The sequence below is a fragment of the Cannabis sativa genome, chromosome 2, assembly GCF_029168945.1.
Source record: "Cannabis sativa cultivar Pink pepper isolate KNU-18-1 chromosome 2, ASM2916894v1, whole genome shotgun sequence".
Taxonomy (NCBI): domain Eukaryota; kingdom Viridiplantae; phylum Streptophyta; class Magnoliopsida; order Rosales; family Cannabaceae; genus Cannabis; species Cannabis sativa.
Genome location: NC_083602.1, coordinates 81841788 through 81856675, shown reverse-complemented (window position 1 = coordinate 81856675; position 14888 = coordinate 81841788). Strand labels below are relative to the sequence as shown.

At 36.0% G+C, this 14888-nt stretch overlaps 1 protein-coding gene across 3 annotated transcripts; it reads right to left on the bottom strand.

The window, feature by feature from the left end:
• Positions 1-9904: 9904 nt before the first annotated feature.
• LOC115720899 (hydroxyproline O-arabinosyltransferase NOD3) lies at positions 9905-14541 on the bottom strand. Of its 3 annotated transcripts, none has more exons than XM_030650103.2 (9): positions 14313-14541; positions 13291-13891; positions 12754-12821; positions 12459-12660; positions 12167-12264; positions 12011-12080; positions 11804-11875; positions 11413-11526; positions 9905-10292 (listed from the first exon to the last, which is right to left on the bottom strand). In XM_030650103.2, the coding sequence occupies exons 2-9, from the start codon at positions 13705-13707 to the stop codon at positions 10233-10235; spliced, it is 1101 nt and encodes a 366-aa protein (XP_030505963.2). In that variant the 5' UTR covers positions 13708-13891; positions 14313-14541; the 3' UTR covers positions 9905-10232. The 3 variants fall into 3 exon arrangements, with proteins under 3 accessions (XP_030505963.2, XP_060966909.1, XP_060966910.1); XM_061110926.1 differs by having other exon boundaries at positions 13291-14025; positions 14313-14388; XM_061110927.1 differs by lacking the exon at positions 14313-14541 and adding an exon at positions 14137-14238 and having other exon boundaries at positions 13291-14025.
• Positions 14542-14888: the final 347 nt, after the last annotated feature.

Here is a 14888-nt window from a genome sequence, read left to right as displayed (position 1 = left end):
TGTGTGTGTGCAAGAAGCTGGAATTTTCCTTTGATTTTCAAGCCCTTTCTCTTCCAATCTAAGTATTCTTCAAGCTTTGGTAAGGTCCCTAACCTCTTCCTCTTGTATTTTATGAAGAAAATGTTTAAAAGATGATTGTTGCATGTGAATTGTTGTGATACTTGCTGCTGTGTTTTGTTGTTGTTTTCAAAGGTTTAATCTTGTTATTTTAAGTAGCTTAGAGTTAGTGTATGCATGATGGTTGCTTGGATTCAAGCTTTGAAGTTTTTAGCTCAAGAACATGAATTTTTTAAAGAAATCTGTGAATCTGTTAATTGCTTGCTGTAGTTGGTAGATTTCATTGTCAGAGGTTTAATTATGCATGATTAAGTAGGTTTATTCTGGTTTGATTGCATGTTAGTTGATTCTAACCAAGTTTGAGTTTTGGAACTCAAAGCTTGGGCTTTAATGGTGTTTTTCATTTCTGTGCATTCTGGGTGAATTTAATGCTTTAGAAATGTTATTTGGGTTATATGGAATAGGTCTGGAAGGTTTGAGGTGATTTGGGTTGGATTTGGTTGAGATATGAATTTTTGAATTTCTGCCTGCGAGGAACCGGAATTCCGGTTGTGCATCCGGAATTCCGGATGGGCTTCGAAAATTCCCAGAACCGGAATTCCGGTTGGGCAACCGGTCTACCGGTTGGGGAAATTTCAGAAACCCTAGTTTTCCTCGTTTTTATGTTATTTGGGGTAATGCCATGCTTTTTATCGATAGGGAAACTTTTAGTTCCTAGTTTAAGTCCCCGGGAAGTGATTTAGCGTATCACTTATAATGTTGTGATTTTTATGGTTTAGGAGCCTGTAATCCGCCGCGCAGATAGTTCCAGTCAGGCTGACCGGCACACCTGAATTCGGAATCCAGGTAAGATTAGTATAACAGTATGCATATGTAGATTACATGTTTAGCGTGCATATAGGAAGCCTGTTAGATTACATTAGTTATGTATGTTGGCTTCAGACCATCCAATTGTGTCACGTCGGTACAGGCTGGAGTATGACCAGCAGCCGGAATATGACTGGTTCGACCGATCAGGCTGACACTTAGGTTGGTGGTTCCGTACTATTGACGTATCACGTCGGTACAGGCTGGAGTATGACCAGCAGCCGGAGTATGACCGGTTCAACCGATTAGGCTGATACTGTAACACGTCGGTACAGGCTGGAGTATGACCAGCAGCCGGAGTATGACCGGTTCGACCGATCAGGCTGTTACTTGTCAATAGTACTGTCCCTATGAACGTTCAGAACTCAGTACCGTGTTGGACACGGCAGTTAGGGGGACTCAGTATCGTGTTGGACACGACAGTTAGGGTTATGATCAGGGGTATGGGCGTCTGATCATGACCGGGGTTTATGTATGAATATTATTATGCTTTTCTTACTGAGTCTGTCGACTCACAGTGCTATGTTTATGTGTAGGTAAAGGCAAAGCTAAAGCTGATGGACCGTGAGCGAGCCGGTGAAGATTGTACATGTCGGGGCGGTTAGGCCTGGAGTGTACGATCCTCGGGACAGCAAGGCTATTTTTGTAACTAGTCGCTAGGCGACAATTATTTTGTATGAACAGTAAACTTTTGTAAATGATTTTGTAATCGGGATCCCGAGTCTTTTGTATAAATATTTTACAAGTTTAATTAAAAAGCAAAAATTTTAATTAATCACGTTTTCCATAAACCTCGTTGATTAGCAACGAGCTGCACAGCATGTTTAAAAATCACGTAATACGCCTATGCTAGTTAGGGTGTTACATATATTTTTGACATCCTAATATGAATTTCTAAAACGATAAAAATAAACACATAAAAGGTATGAGAAACCTTACAGTGGTTGCAGAGGAATTAAATGACTCGTTCCACTCTGATCTCTTATCCTTGTATCCTTTCTGTAGCAGAGTATTACCAAAATCTGAGCCCGATTCTCCTTCTTATTGAGGATTCTTCAAAGTCTTACATACTATGATTGAGGACTCACTTGATATGTGTGGGCATGCACTCAATCACTAATGGCTAAATTTGGTTTCTGAAGATTAGGCTATGGTATTTTCAAATTCAATAGAAGAAAGGAAGAGGTCTCATCAACCTAGAGAGAAAACTAGGTTTTTAGCTTTGGAGGCATTAGTTGGATAATGAGACCATAGCTATCCTTTTATACTAATTTCCATAAGGTTAGGGTTGATTTATTTAGAATAAAAAAATGATAAAAATAGAGCAAAATAACCAAGTGGCCGGCCACTTAAATGGCCCCACATTGGTTTGGTTTTTGCCATTTTATCTATTTTTCACAAATACCATTTTTTGCACTTTCAACCCTATAAATGCAAAAACTATTTATTTAACAATTGAAATAATTATCAAATAAAATTATCATTTATAATATTTATTAATTAGACTCCACAAAGTCTCTTAATTAATAAATTAACCTTAAAATACCATTTCTTCACAATTAAGCCATAACATAGTGAAAATTCATAAACTAGACATAGTCTAATTTTAGAATTAAAATTGATTAATTAAAATCAATTAACTGAGTCTTACAAGCAGTTTGTCTCAACTAGTATGGGAATCATGGGCCTATATAATCGAGCTTCCAATAAGCAGATCTAGAATTTACCAAGTAAATTCACTAACTTATTAATTCCTCGTTGAACCACTATAGAACTTGGAATCGCACTCTCAGTTATATAGAACGCTCTATATATTCCATGATATAGATACGCTATTAATTATCCATTATTATAATCCCAATAACCAATGATCCTCTATAGATAATTTACATTGCATAGGGATAAAATTACCGTTGCACCCTTTCAATGTATTTTATCCTTAAAACACTTAGCCACTTATAAATGATATTTTAGTGAACTAATATAATGACTAAAATGAGCGCTCTATCATTTATCTCTATTTAGCCAAGCTCGAAGGAAATCATCGTTTCACTTCTATGTCCAGATAGAAACTATAAATTCCATATCTGTGATTAGCGCTGCCACTCAACTGTACTACCGTGTTCCCAAAATGTACGTATCACCCGGACCAAAAGGTAGGCTTAACTAACAAATTAAAGAACACAAATGACACTCTCGAGATCAAACCTAACCATCTCAAGATTGAGATCATTCGATCTAGGATCAACTAGGTGATATTGAATTGAATAGATATTACGGTAAAATTATCATATCTAGTTCAAGTTCAATATCGGTCCCTTCCGATGCATACTCTATACATCCAACCCAAGCTTACTTTAACCAATGCCTTGGAAAGGACATAACATTTATCCAAGGTGCAAGTAAACTACGTTGTAGATTATCATATCAGTTAAACTCTGTGTACCAATAAATCTAGGAATACATTTATGGCGCGTTTACTAAACTATAATTGGAATCAGAATAATCAATGAGAGAAATGTATCGGTTTAAAATAGAAAATAATGGGAATCAATATTTTATTATGCTGTTTACTAAACTGTCCGGAAAGAAAACTAGAATCATATTATTTTGTTTACATAACTAGGAAAGGTAATCGGAATGCTTTAATTTGACAAAATTGCCATTATTAGAATATTATAGTGTTTATAGATTTTTAAAGGGTATATTTGTCTTTTTTATTTTTAATTAATAAAATTAGAATTAGAATGAATTAAGCTAGGAAAGGGAAAGGTATTCCCTATAAAAATGGAGGAGAACCTTTCCCTTTGTTTTCTCCTAAATTTTTGTGGGTCCTACTACTTTCTCCCTTTCCAAAATTTAGTAAACAGTTGTATGGGAATCAATACCATACCATTCATTCCCATTCCCTTTAAGTAAACATGCCATTAATCACACAATCTTGTTTACTTTCCAGTGTATTGATAACACAATAAACAAGAATATCAGTGTAATAAGGGTTTGGATGAATTTATTAATCAAATAAGTAAATAGATGATCACATGAACCAAATAACACATTATACAAGTAATGAAATTAAATCTGTTTCTTTATTGATATGAATAGAAAAGATTACATTGAAATAGAGTTTTATTTAGGGCACAAAGCCCAACAGTTCCATGATATAGATACGCTATAAATATTTACACCGAGTAGGGACAAATTTACCGTTTTACCCATCAATGTATTTTATCCTTTAAACACTTAGCTTCCTATAGATGATATTTCAGTAAACTAATATAATCACTGAAATAAGAGCTCTTCCATTTATCTCTATTAAGCCAAGCTCGAAGGAAATCATCATTTCACTTCTATGTCCAAATAGAAGCTATAGATTCCATATCTATGTTTAGTGCTCCCACTCAATTGTACTATCATGTTCCCAAAATGTACGTTCGACCCAAACCAAATGGTAGGCTTTAACTAACAAATCAAAGAACACAAATAACACTATTGAGATCGAACCTAACCATGTTAGGATTAAGATCTTTTGATCTAAGATCAACCAGTGATATTGACTTAGAAAGATACAATGGTAAGATTATAATATCTTTACCAAGATCAATATTTGTCCCAGTCCAATGTATACTCCATATATCCGATACTAGCATACTTTGCCAATATTCTGGAAAGAACATAACACTTATCCAATGAGTAAGTATACTTGATCACTGATGTTGATCGAGGTTTTCGGCAACCAATATAATAATAATAGTTTAGTGAGCTATAAGGAATTAAGAGAGAGATTTTTACGTGGTTGGGGCGTTAATGAGCCTTAGTCCACGAGTCTGTGTATTTATGATGTTATTTATTACAGAGAATGTTCTTGGTGGATTTTTCCTCTTCTAGTTCTTATGAAACCCAAAATTCTCGACCCCTCTTTAATGAGTTTGGGGGGTATTTATAGTGTTTTTGTGGGGTGATCCCTAGAATTAAGGTACATGCATTTCTGTAACTATCAGTAAAGCCACACATTCCCAATGAATATATCATAGGTAATGCATGGTCTAATCCCTAGGCTTCGTAGGGATCTTATGGATGTAGTCCTTTATCCTTTTTGACTGATGTGATTCCTCACAGAGTAGCCGTCACTAGACTTTATTGATCATAGCCTAGTAGGTGCAGAGTGGGGGTTGTGCCGTCAGACTTTAATACATATGGCAGTTCCAATACGCCTCCTCCCATGGGGCATTAAATGCGAGATGACTGTTCAGATAGAATCTGACACCTCCCAGAGATGCTTTGTTGTAGCCCTGCTCTCTGGGAGCATGTGAGACTTACATGCCTTCTCCGGGAGGCATGTCTAAGTGTAATCCTGGGCTTAATGAGACTTAACTGATTTATTCACACGCTAAACCCTTTCCATCTACGTGTCATCCTCCGGTTAGTCCACGTATTTTGGGCAAAATCAGGGGCAAAATTTACCCCCCAAGCCTTGTTTAGTTATGGAGTGAACAAGGCTTGCTTAGATGCCTCCGGTTGCCTTATCAGCTTCCTGGCACGTGCTTTGGGCACGTGGTGGTGTATTAATGACCATCATTACTGCGGTTATTCGCTTTTTCCAGGCATCGATTCGTTTCTTGTCCATTTATTGATACGGCGCATTAAATGGGTGTCAGACGGGTACTCAAACGTTTTCACCGCCTTGATGACGATTTAATCCAGCCGTTGGATCTATAGAATTCAAATCGATTGCCTTCCCAACCGTACGATTGGTGGCTGATCACAGCTGTCTCACACATGTTCTGGCCTATAAAAGCTGGTCTTCTTACTTCATTTGGCTACTTTCAGCATTTCACCAAATTTTCTCAAAGTTTTCCAGAGAGAGAAGAAACCTCAACCACCATAGATTTCCTGCTCTTATTCCTTCGTCATTGCCAGCCTACCTTTTACCGGCGATCAACACCAATACCCAGTTTCCACACTTTATGTAAGTTCTTCATGTCAAGTATGCTTGCTTACTGTTTGTTTATATAGCACATTTTATGATTTCTGGGTTGGATGTTTGAACTTCTGGGAATGTTTTTGTTTGAGTTTCTGTATGATGTGTTAGATTCCTCCTCTTTTGCGTTTAGATTACTTCTTTTCGCTATGCTTTTGTCGAGGAACCATCTTCGTCCCACGTAATGACACTTTAGGGTTTAGAGCAGACCTCGTCTTTTCAATTTTACCCTTTTTTCCTTTTCTCTCTTTACTTTTTTGCAATGTCACTATCTGTGGGATTCTTGCACCCGACTCTTGTCAAGGAGAACCTTTTGAGGCTTCCTTTCTTGGAAAGTGTCCAGAGGGGGCCTCTTTCCAGCGGTTAGGGGACCCCCATTCCTTTATTGAATTAGGGTTTGGTTTGGGGCCTAACTGCTGGATTTTTTCAATCTTTTTCAAAACCAAAAATGTCTACTTCTGCATCCAGTTCTAAGTCTTCAAAGAAAGGAGAAAAGCGTTTGGCCACCCTGGAGGAGGACATGCAGGGTCCTGTGGCCCAAGAAGGGTACAAGTCCCGTGCCAACGGGTGGGAAGCGGCTGAGCTTCGCTCTACCCTAACCTGCGCTCAGCAGCTGGAGAAGATCGTGGTGGTGGCAGGCATCAAACCCTCTACCTATGGGACCTACCACCGGCTGCCTCGGGACGAGGAGACGCCCAACCATAACTATGGAGGCTTCGGAGCCTGGAGCCAGACACACCTGATGGCTGAGGCCATGCTTCCTCTCCAAGATTATTTTATTAACTTCCTTGTATTTGTCGGCCTTGCGCCATACCAACTTATTCCTCAAGCTTACTGCCTGCTTTCAGGCTTGTTTATTTTTTATGTTGCCCGGAGCTGGGGCTCGCCCAGTCCGGCCGAAATTTTGTACTTTTATGAACTCGTTTCCATCCCTAAAAAGGGAGATAAACTTAAAGACAGTTTTTACGGCCTCCGGGCCCATCCTTTGAACCTTACTAAATTCGATCTGACGTAGAATCGATATGAACAAAGCGTCTATATCAAAGTTACCGTTTACTATAAAGAACTAATTCATATCATAATGATGATCAATAGTAGATCGGCCTAAATCTTGAGTAATCATGAATTCTTGTTCATGTTATAGTTTCTTTGATTCACTCGTTAAATTTTCTTAGAGAAGATGATTCTTACAACTTCTGTTTTGGGAATATAATAATGTGGATGGCTATGACCATGTTCTACAATTATGTAATCCTGACTTTCCTAACAGACCAAATATTGGCTCCATTTATGTGTTAATTCTAGAACTAAAAATTTGTGCGCAAATTTAAATTGGATCTTAATTATGCTTTCACTAGTGAATTAACGATACTAAATAATAAAGAAGTAATTAGAAGGGTAAAATGGTAATTTAAACAAAACTAATTACGAACTGACGCAAAGAGGGCAAATCATTGAAATTGATTATACAATGGACACTACAATAAAATTCAATAAATATAATTCTATAATTACTAAGAGTTCAATTTTATATATAGTGGAGTAATCATGGAATTAATAAACAAGATTATTTAGTTGATGAGATTCAATAAATAATCTAATTTATTAGAGTTAAGAATTCTAGGTCCATGGCCCCTAGATCGCCACCTTGAAACACTATCAAGGGGTGGGATAAAAATTGTATATGAAAGTTTAGAAAAATCTATTTTGAATTGTCAAAATAGTAATTATTTATTTTGTAATAGATATTTTATTTTTTTCAGATTAATTAAATAGGAAAAAGACATAAGTTGTTAAGATAAAAGACACATCCCTTGTCTTAACCAAGACGGAGGAGGCACCACCTACACTTTGTCCACACACAGTGTAGGCACCACTATTGTAGGGTGTCCCTATTAATTTTGTATTTTTGGATTAATTAATTAATTTAATAGATAAATATTTGAATTTAAAAAGTAGTTGAGATATTCTCTCAAGTGCTTGAGAGATTTCCTCAATCGATTATAAGATATAAATATCTATAACCGAATTCGATTATATTATTTATTTAAATAATTAAATAAGATTTAATACAGAATTTAAATAATTAATTAAGTAAAACCTTTATTGAGTTTATTTAATATACCGTATAAATATAATTCTATATAGTTTTTGAAACAAAAAAAAATCTACATAACTTTTTTGAAAGGCTAAAAAGGATTAAGCAGTAACCCTTTTTTTTCTATCACAAAAAAAAAATATAGTTCTTGCTCATGTGTTGAGATTTAATCAAAAAATTTATATGCACTATTATCCTACTAGCCCACGCTAATCCTTGGGTGTGGTGGAAGATATGGAAGATCAAGGTGTCATTTTTGTCATTATCGTTTCGAGGATACAACATACGAAAAGACTCAAGGATACCCTGATGTGCTTCGAGAGGTAAATATTCTTTTCATCTATGTACTTTCAGTTTAATATCTATATACATATAATAATATTAGGCATATGGTACAATGATAACAGTAACAATCATCTGTTGTGTACCTAATTTAGTACCATAAAACTAACAAGATGTCCATCATGTCTGGGAAGTCCATGCCTTTTTTGGGAATGGTCCCGTAAAGAGGGATAACCATCGAGTTAGGGAAGGTCATGACTTAATTGGGGATGGTCCCATGAAAAGGGATGTCCACCCTATCCATGAAGGTCATGCCTTAATCGACGACTGTCGTATGAAGAGGTATATCCATCCTGTCCAAGAAGGTCACGCATTAGCCGGGGATGGTCCCAAGGTGCCTAAGCCTTGGCGGGGGTTAGGACTTAGAGTGAAGTTCCTTAAGCCTAGAGGTTTGAGATTATTCCCAAGGTATTTTATTCGTGGCGGGCATTAGGACTTAGAGGGAATTTCTCCATGCTTGGATGTCTTGGGCTAATTCCCAAGGTACCTAAGACGTGGCGGGCATTAAGACATAGAGGAAATTTTTCCAAGCTTGAAGGCCTTTGGCTAATTCTAGATGTGCGTAAGCCATGGCAGACGTTAGGAATCAAAGACAATTTTTCCAAGCCTGAAGGTCTTGGGCTTATTCTCAAGATTCCTAAGTAGCAGGCATTAGGACTTGAAGAGATTGTTTCCAGCCCGGAGCTCTTGGACTCATTCTCAATGTGCCTAAGTCGTGTCGGGCATTAGGACTTGGAGAGATGTGCATCCTGTCCGGGAAAGTCATGTCTTCGACGAGGATTGTCCCATGAAGAGATATGTCCACCCAGTCCAAGAAGGTAATGCCTTAGCCAAAATTAATTTAATGAAGAAGGTTGTCCATCATGTTCAGCAAGGTCATTTCTTCATATGGGATAGTCCCATGTAGAAGGATGTCCAATCTATTCATGAAGGTCATGCCTTTGTCGGAGATGGTTCCATACAAAAGGGTGTCAATCATGTTTGGAATGGTCATGCCTTAGCCGGGAATTGTCCAAAGGTGCCTAAGTCATGGCAGCGTTAAAATTTAGAGGGTTGTCCATCATATCTTGGAAGGTCATGTCTTTATCTAGGATGGTCCCTTGAAGAGGGATATCCTTCTTGTCTGGGATGTGCACCTTTTCCAAGGAGGTCATCTCTTAACCGGGAATGATCCCATGGAAATGGATGTTTATCTTGTCCGTGAAGGTATGCTTATTTGAGGATAGTCCCAAAAAGAGGGATGTCCGAGGAGATTAACTATTGGATTTTGTATCTTCTTACTCTTCTCTAGTGTCTTGAAAGGGCATGAAGCAATGCACAATGTGCAAATCTTTAGCAAAGAGGCTGAGAACAAGACAATGGCAAATACTACTTCAAAAATTGTGGTTGTTGTCTATACTCAAAGAGTTGAAGGTTGAACATAAAGGACTTGTTACACATTACTACCAACCCTATCTTTCATTTAAACATATGGGAATTGATTGCCATTTAGTCTCAAAGAAGATTCAACAGGGCATTATCAAGAAATCTCATATAGTCCATTTTGAGGTGGTGTGGGGGGATTCTAAAAGTAATTTTTTTAATTATTATTATTTTCTTTGAATCATATAAGCTCTATAACGAACTAATGCGATCACTTCCATATTACATGTATCCAAGAATGAACCTCTTGATATCTGAAATGAGGCCAGTGTAGTTTAAAAACTCTGTAAACTCCCCGTCGTAAATGTTTAACACCACCCCACCCAAAAAAAAAAAAATCTAGTGTTTACAAAAGAATTGCAGCCTTCAGTTGTGTTTTTACTTCTTTACTTTTACTGTCAATAACCAAAGATCCATCTGTATATGTATCATCTTCTGTTTCATGCAATTGTTATTCACATTGACTTAAGTTTCCCACCCAGGAATGTTTGCAGTAGCCTCATTCACCATTGTCACAAGTCTTACCTGCATAAAAGGATCAGTGCATGATTTCATATTTTTTATTTGTTAGAGGAATGAATCATTTAATTAATGACCACCAACTGACATAATTTAATATAACATCGAAACTTCACATTCTTGATGAAAAATAAATTTCAAATAGCTAAAGATACTTGCAAGAAGTATTCCACAACAAAAGCAAATCAATGAGAAACACATTTTTGACTTTACTTCATACTAAAATAATTAACTCCAATTCAAGACTCATAAATGGGTATCTATGAGGGATAATATGGCAACAAACCACCGTCCAAAATGGCATTGTTGAGATGTGGTAAATTTAATGGATAATATGAGAATCTTAAGGCATGAGGCAACAGGCAGCAAAAGGCTGTTTGACAAACAAAGATTAAAAAACAAATTGTGGGTATTTGATGAGACTGATTAGTACATATTTTGTTGCTTGATAGTTGTGGGCATTTGGTGTTGTATTATGTGACGCTTCTAGTGGAGGTTGTCATTTTATCATGGTACACGAGAAGAGCTTTACTGAGAGAATTCCTTCTGTATGTTTTTCTCCTAGTTATTTCAGTCCTATGTGACCTTCATTAACTTTTTAAGTAATACAAATCCCACTGACTTCATAAAGTCAATGGGCATTAGGCTTCTGAAGTCAACAATAACTCTTTAAAAAATTAAAGCATCAGAGAATGTTCGCTAGTTCGCCATAAAAGCTAATCAGTAACAGTTGACAAATGTTGAACAATATTATGCTAAAAGACCTACTTTAGTCCCTGAATAATTTATTACATATATAACAAGTCTAGTATTAGACTCAAACTTGCAATCTCTAAAAGTAAGAACAAACAATTAAAAAGCAAAACCCAAACAAAGTTCCAAAAGAGTTGCCAAATGTTTGTGTTAATTACATCCCCCTAGTGATTGTATTAGAATTACTAGTCAGCACTTCACCAGTATTGTATGGGAATTATGATCAAGAGCCATGAATTGTTCTTTTTTCTCTTACGTATAAGCATTGAAAATACAGTCAAATTTATGTGACTGTTTTAAAAACAGATCAATTTCCTAAATTAGCCTTAAGCCACCTAACATTTAATATCATAAACTAAAAATTGATACTTACCACACTTTCAGGAACTCCTGGAGGAGGTAATGAAAGGTTTTTTGGTGGAGGACCACTTAGATAAGATCTCTTATCAAAACGCCATTCTCCAATTTTCCCATAAGTCAGCTCTCCCTATATATTAAAGGCATCAAAAGATTAACTTTAGAGACTAGGTAGTAAAGTGCATAAGCATGTAAGAGAATGTTTGTGACCATAATACTACATAAAGAAAAGGTCTTGTCAAAGAGAAGAGAAGGTTATGCAACAGAAATTTTTTATTTGCTAATATTATGTACCATAATTATAGATTAGTACAACCAAAAAGAAACATGATAATATTTGTGCGAATGTCCTCGCTCTCTGAGCATGTGTGTCTTAGAGAGAGAGAGAGAGAGAGAGAGAGAATTACCTTTAAGTTGTAGTCACATCCATAGGTATAATGGATAATAAATCTCTTACCAACTTCCAAATCCCACGGAGGCTGAAAAGGTGCAAATTGCAATTATGGACCTCAATTTAACTTGGAACATATCATCAAAAAATAAAACAGGGGGGAGAGAGAGAGATGTCAGGTTAAGGTTGGGGAAAAGAGCAGAGGAGGAGGATATCATCAAACCTGCAACATGAAGTCTTTGCGAAGAATATGCCGCACCCCATGTAAAGCAGATGCTACAGCATATGCATACCTTATTTAAAGAAATATTATATTTATATTAGAAAAAATAAAGATATGCTGGCAGTCACAGCAAAACTAAAATCAAGTACTACTCACATTTCAAGCACCCATCCAAAAGCCTTATCAGTCTCCGGGTCATCTTTCATTCTCAAGGAAACATTCACCCACGTGGGAGCAATTTCCTCCAGAATGGACTGAAGCAGAAGAATTGGTTTAATACTATATTGTAAAACTTTTGTTGATGTGAAAAAAATTGAAAACAGCACAGCTGCAATTCATATGTTGATGTTGTATTAACTGAGAATCTTAATTTCTTCAGCAACAAGCACAAAAAATGAAATGTCTGCATCAGAAATTTGAGTATAACACTTCTTTGAGAGAATTGTACCTTTTTAATGATTACAGGAGAATTTCCAATGGGATCAACATTGTTCACTGGACCATTCTCCTCTGGATAGAATTTTCTAATTATTTTTTCATTTTCAGCGGGCTTAATATAGAAAAATGGATATGCTGCTGGATGATTTCCTTTTGCTAAGTTGGGTAAAGGATTTGCAAATATATGATCAGGTTCCGCCATTAAAATGTACCTGTAGTTGTCACATACATGAAAGTGCCAAATATCAGAATTAACCTGGTGAGAAAGGCTAAACATTCAGGAGACATAAGATTTAGAAACCAACTCTTCCTCTATTGTTGCTTTCTCCAGCCATTGGACAAAAGCCCATGGTCTGTTCAAGACAATATAACCCTGGTTACAACATTAGTACAAGTTAGTAAGTTTGATTGTCGGAAAATAAATAAATAAATAAATAAAATAATGAAAAAAGAAAGAGCAATAACAAATGGATTTAGAACAAATACATTACAAGCATAAGCCAAATGAAGGAGCAGGATGTCATGGTAAACACAATTGGTTCAGTAGATGATATCATTCAAACCTAGTTGCATGTTGTGGGTTCAGTAATTTCAGGAATAACACTATTATCCCTTTGTGCGTTCAGCCTAATACAATATTTAGACCATGCAAATAATGTCGTCTAGCCTTCCCTAGTCACTATATGAGTTTAAATACAACCAACAAACTATTTGAAGCAAGGAATCCAATTAATACAAAAATATTTAAAAATCCAAAAGATTTTACATGCAAATATCATAGAATCTTATCTCATAAAAAAAAATGAGACAATAATGACAAGATGGACAAAAACAATTCTCACCCTATCCAAGCCCTGTGGAAGAGGATCAACAACGAATGAAGGAATCTCCTCCATCAAATTGTCAGGGGTACCTGAATGCAAGACTCGGGTAAACTTTCCCATATCTGATCCAGGCTTATCTTTCATCACTTTATACCAGTAATACATAATTCGACACTGCCACTGGCTGTAAGGAGCATCAGTTGCTGTAAGGGCGACATGATACTTTGATTTTGAAATCTCATCTGTCTTCGTTTCTTCAGGCATTAGTCTTACGGGTTCTAACAATTTCAATCCATCAGCACTCAAATTCTCTGAGCTAGAGGCTTTGTGGTGCATTACGATGGTTAATAGATTGTATGTAGCGAAGAAAAATCCAAGCACCAAAAGAACAAGAAGCACTGGGGATGGCCGACCCATGTTTTTCCTTCCAATCATTTTTTATGCCTCAGTAAGTGAGTACCATACGCAAATCCTCAACAAAACAATTCAAACCAATTCTAATATCCACAACAATTCTTCAGTACCAATCCATAAACAAATTCAAAAGAAGCTTCTCACATTGCCTCTTAGTCTTTCAAATCTTTAACTGACTCACAAGCCAGGAAAACCAAGCACAACTCTGCATTACATATACACAAACCTTAACAAGTCATATATATTTTCATCATACTTGTGCATGCAAATAGTCCCATTCCAAAGAGTCAATACAGTTCCCTCCATAAGCGTAAATGGCAAAACAACCACAGGCAAATCCTAAAAATTACCCAATAATTAAGAACCAAACCACTCCAAAATTATAACAAAATATGAAAGATAACATTATGCATCAACTAAAATTTAATAGACTACAAAATCTCCACGTACAGATCTGGAATGTTTATCAGAAAATCTGAATGGGGTTCAACCATGAAACCCAGCACGAAAACAGAGAGAGCAAACCATAATGTAATACAGTTCTAACCAAACAAATCGATCAAATATTTGAATTAACAAAATAGAAATTGCAGAATAAGGAATGGCTGAGAAAGGAAGAACCATACCTGAGGAGGCTTTTTCGGAGAAATGAGAAGGGAGAGGAGAGTCAGAGTTGATTTTCAACTCTATGGTAGGAGCTTTTGAAAAGTCTGGAACTAAAATGTCTGTATTAAATATAATAATTAAATAACGATTATATTGCAAATAACAAAAATTGTCAAAACTCAAAAGGATATGTGAAAGTGTAAGAACTTGTTATGTAAATTATATTTTATTGCATTTTTAGCACTATTGCCCTTGAGTTGTTCATAGATTTTCAGTTTACACCTTAAGATTGTTCTTTAGCAGTTAGATCCTTAAGTTCAAAATAATAATAATAATTCTGATTATATTTTTAAGGATAAATAAGATATTTTTTTACCATAGTTTTAGTCTCTAATTTTTTGTCTGGTACAAAAATTTCTTCGTAATTTTAATTGTAAATATTTTGCTTTAGTTATATTCTGCTTTATTTTTTAAAGAAAAGAAAAATAAAACACAACACTTTGCATATGTTAATGTTACGAGTACAATTACAGTATGAAAATCTATTTAATAACTTTAATATATTAATTTTTTGCGCGGACACTGAGGTGCAAACT

Coding starts and splice junctions, on each gene's coding strand:
- LOC115720899 (XM_030650103.2), bottom strand. CDS start 13,707: ATGATTGGAAGGAAAAACATGGGTCGGCCATCCCCAGTGCTTCTTGTT. Junction 11,876..12,010: donor GCAAAGACTTCATGTTGCAG/GTTTGATGATAT, acceptor GCACCTTTTCAG/CCTCCGTGGGATTTGGAAGT. Junction 10,293..11,412: donor CAGGAGTTCCTGAAAGTGTG/GTAAGTATCAAT, acceptor CCTTTTATGCAG/GTAAGACTTGTGACAATGGT.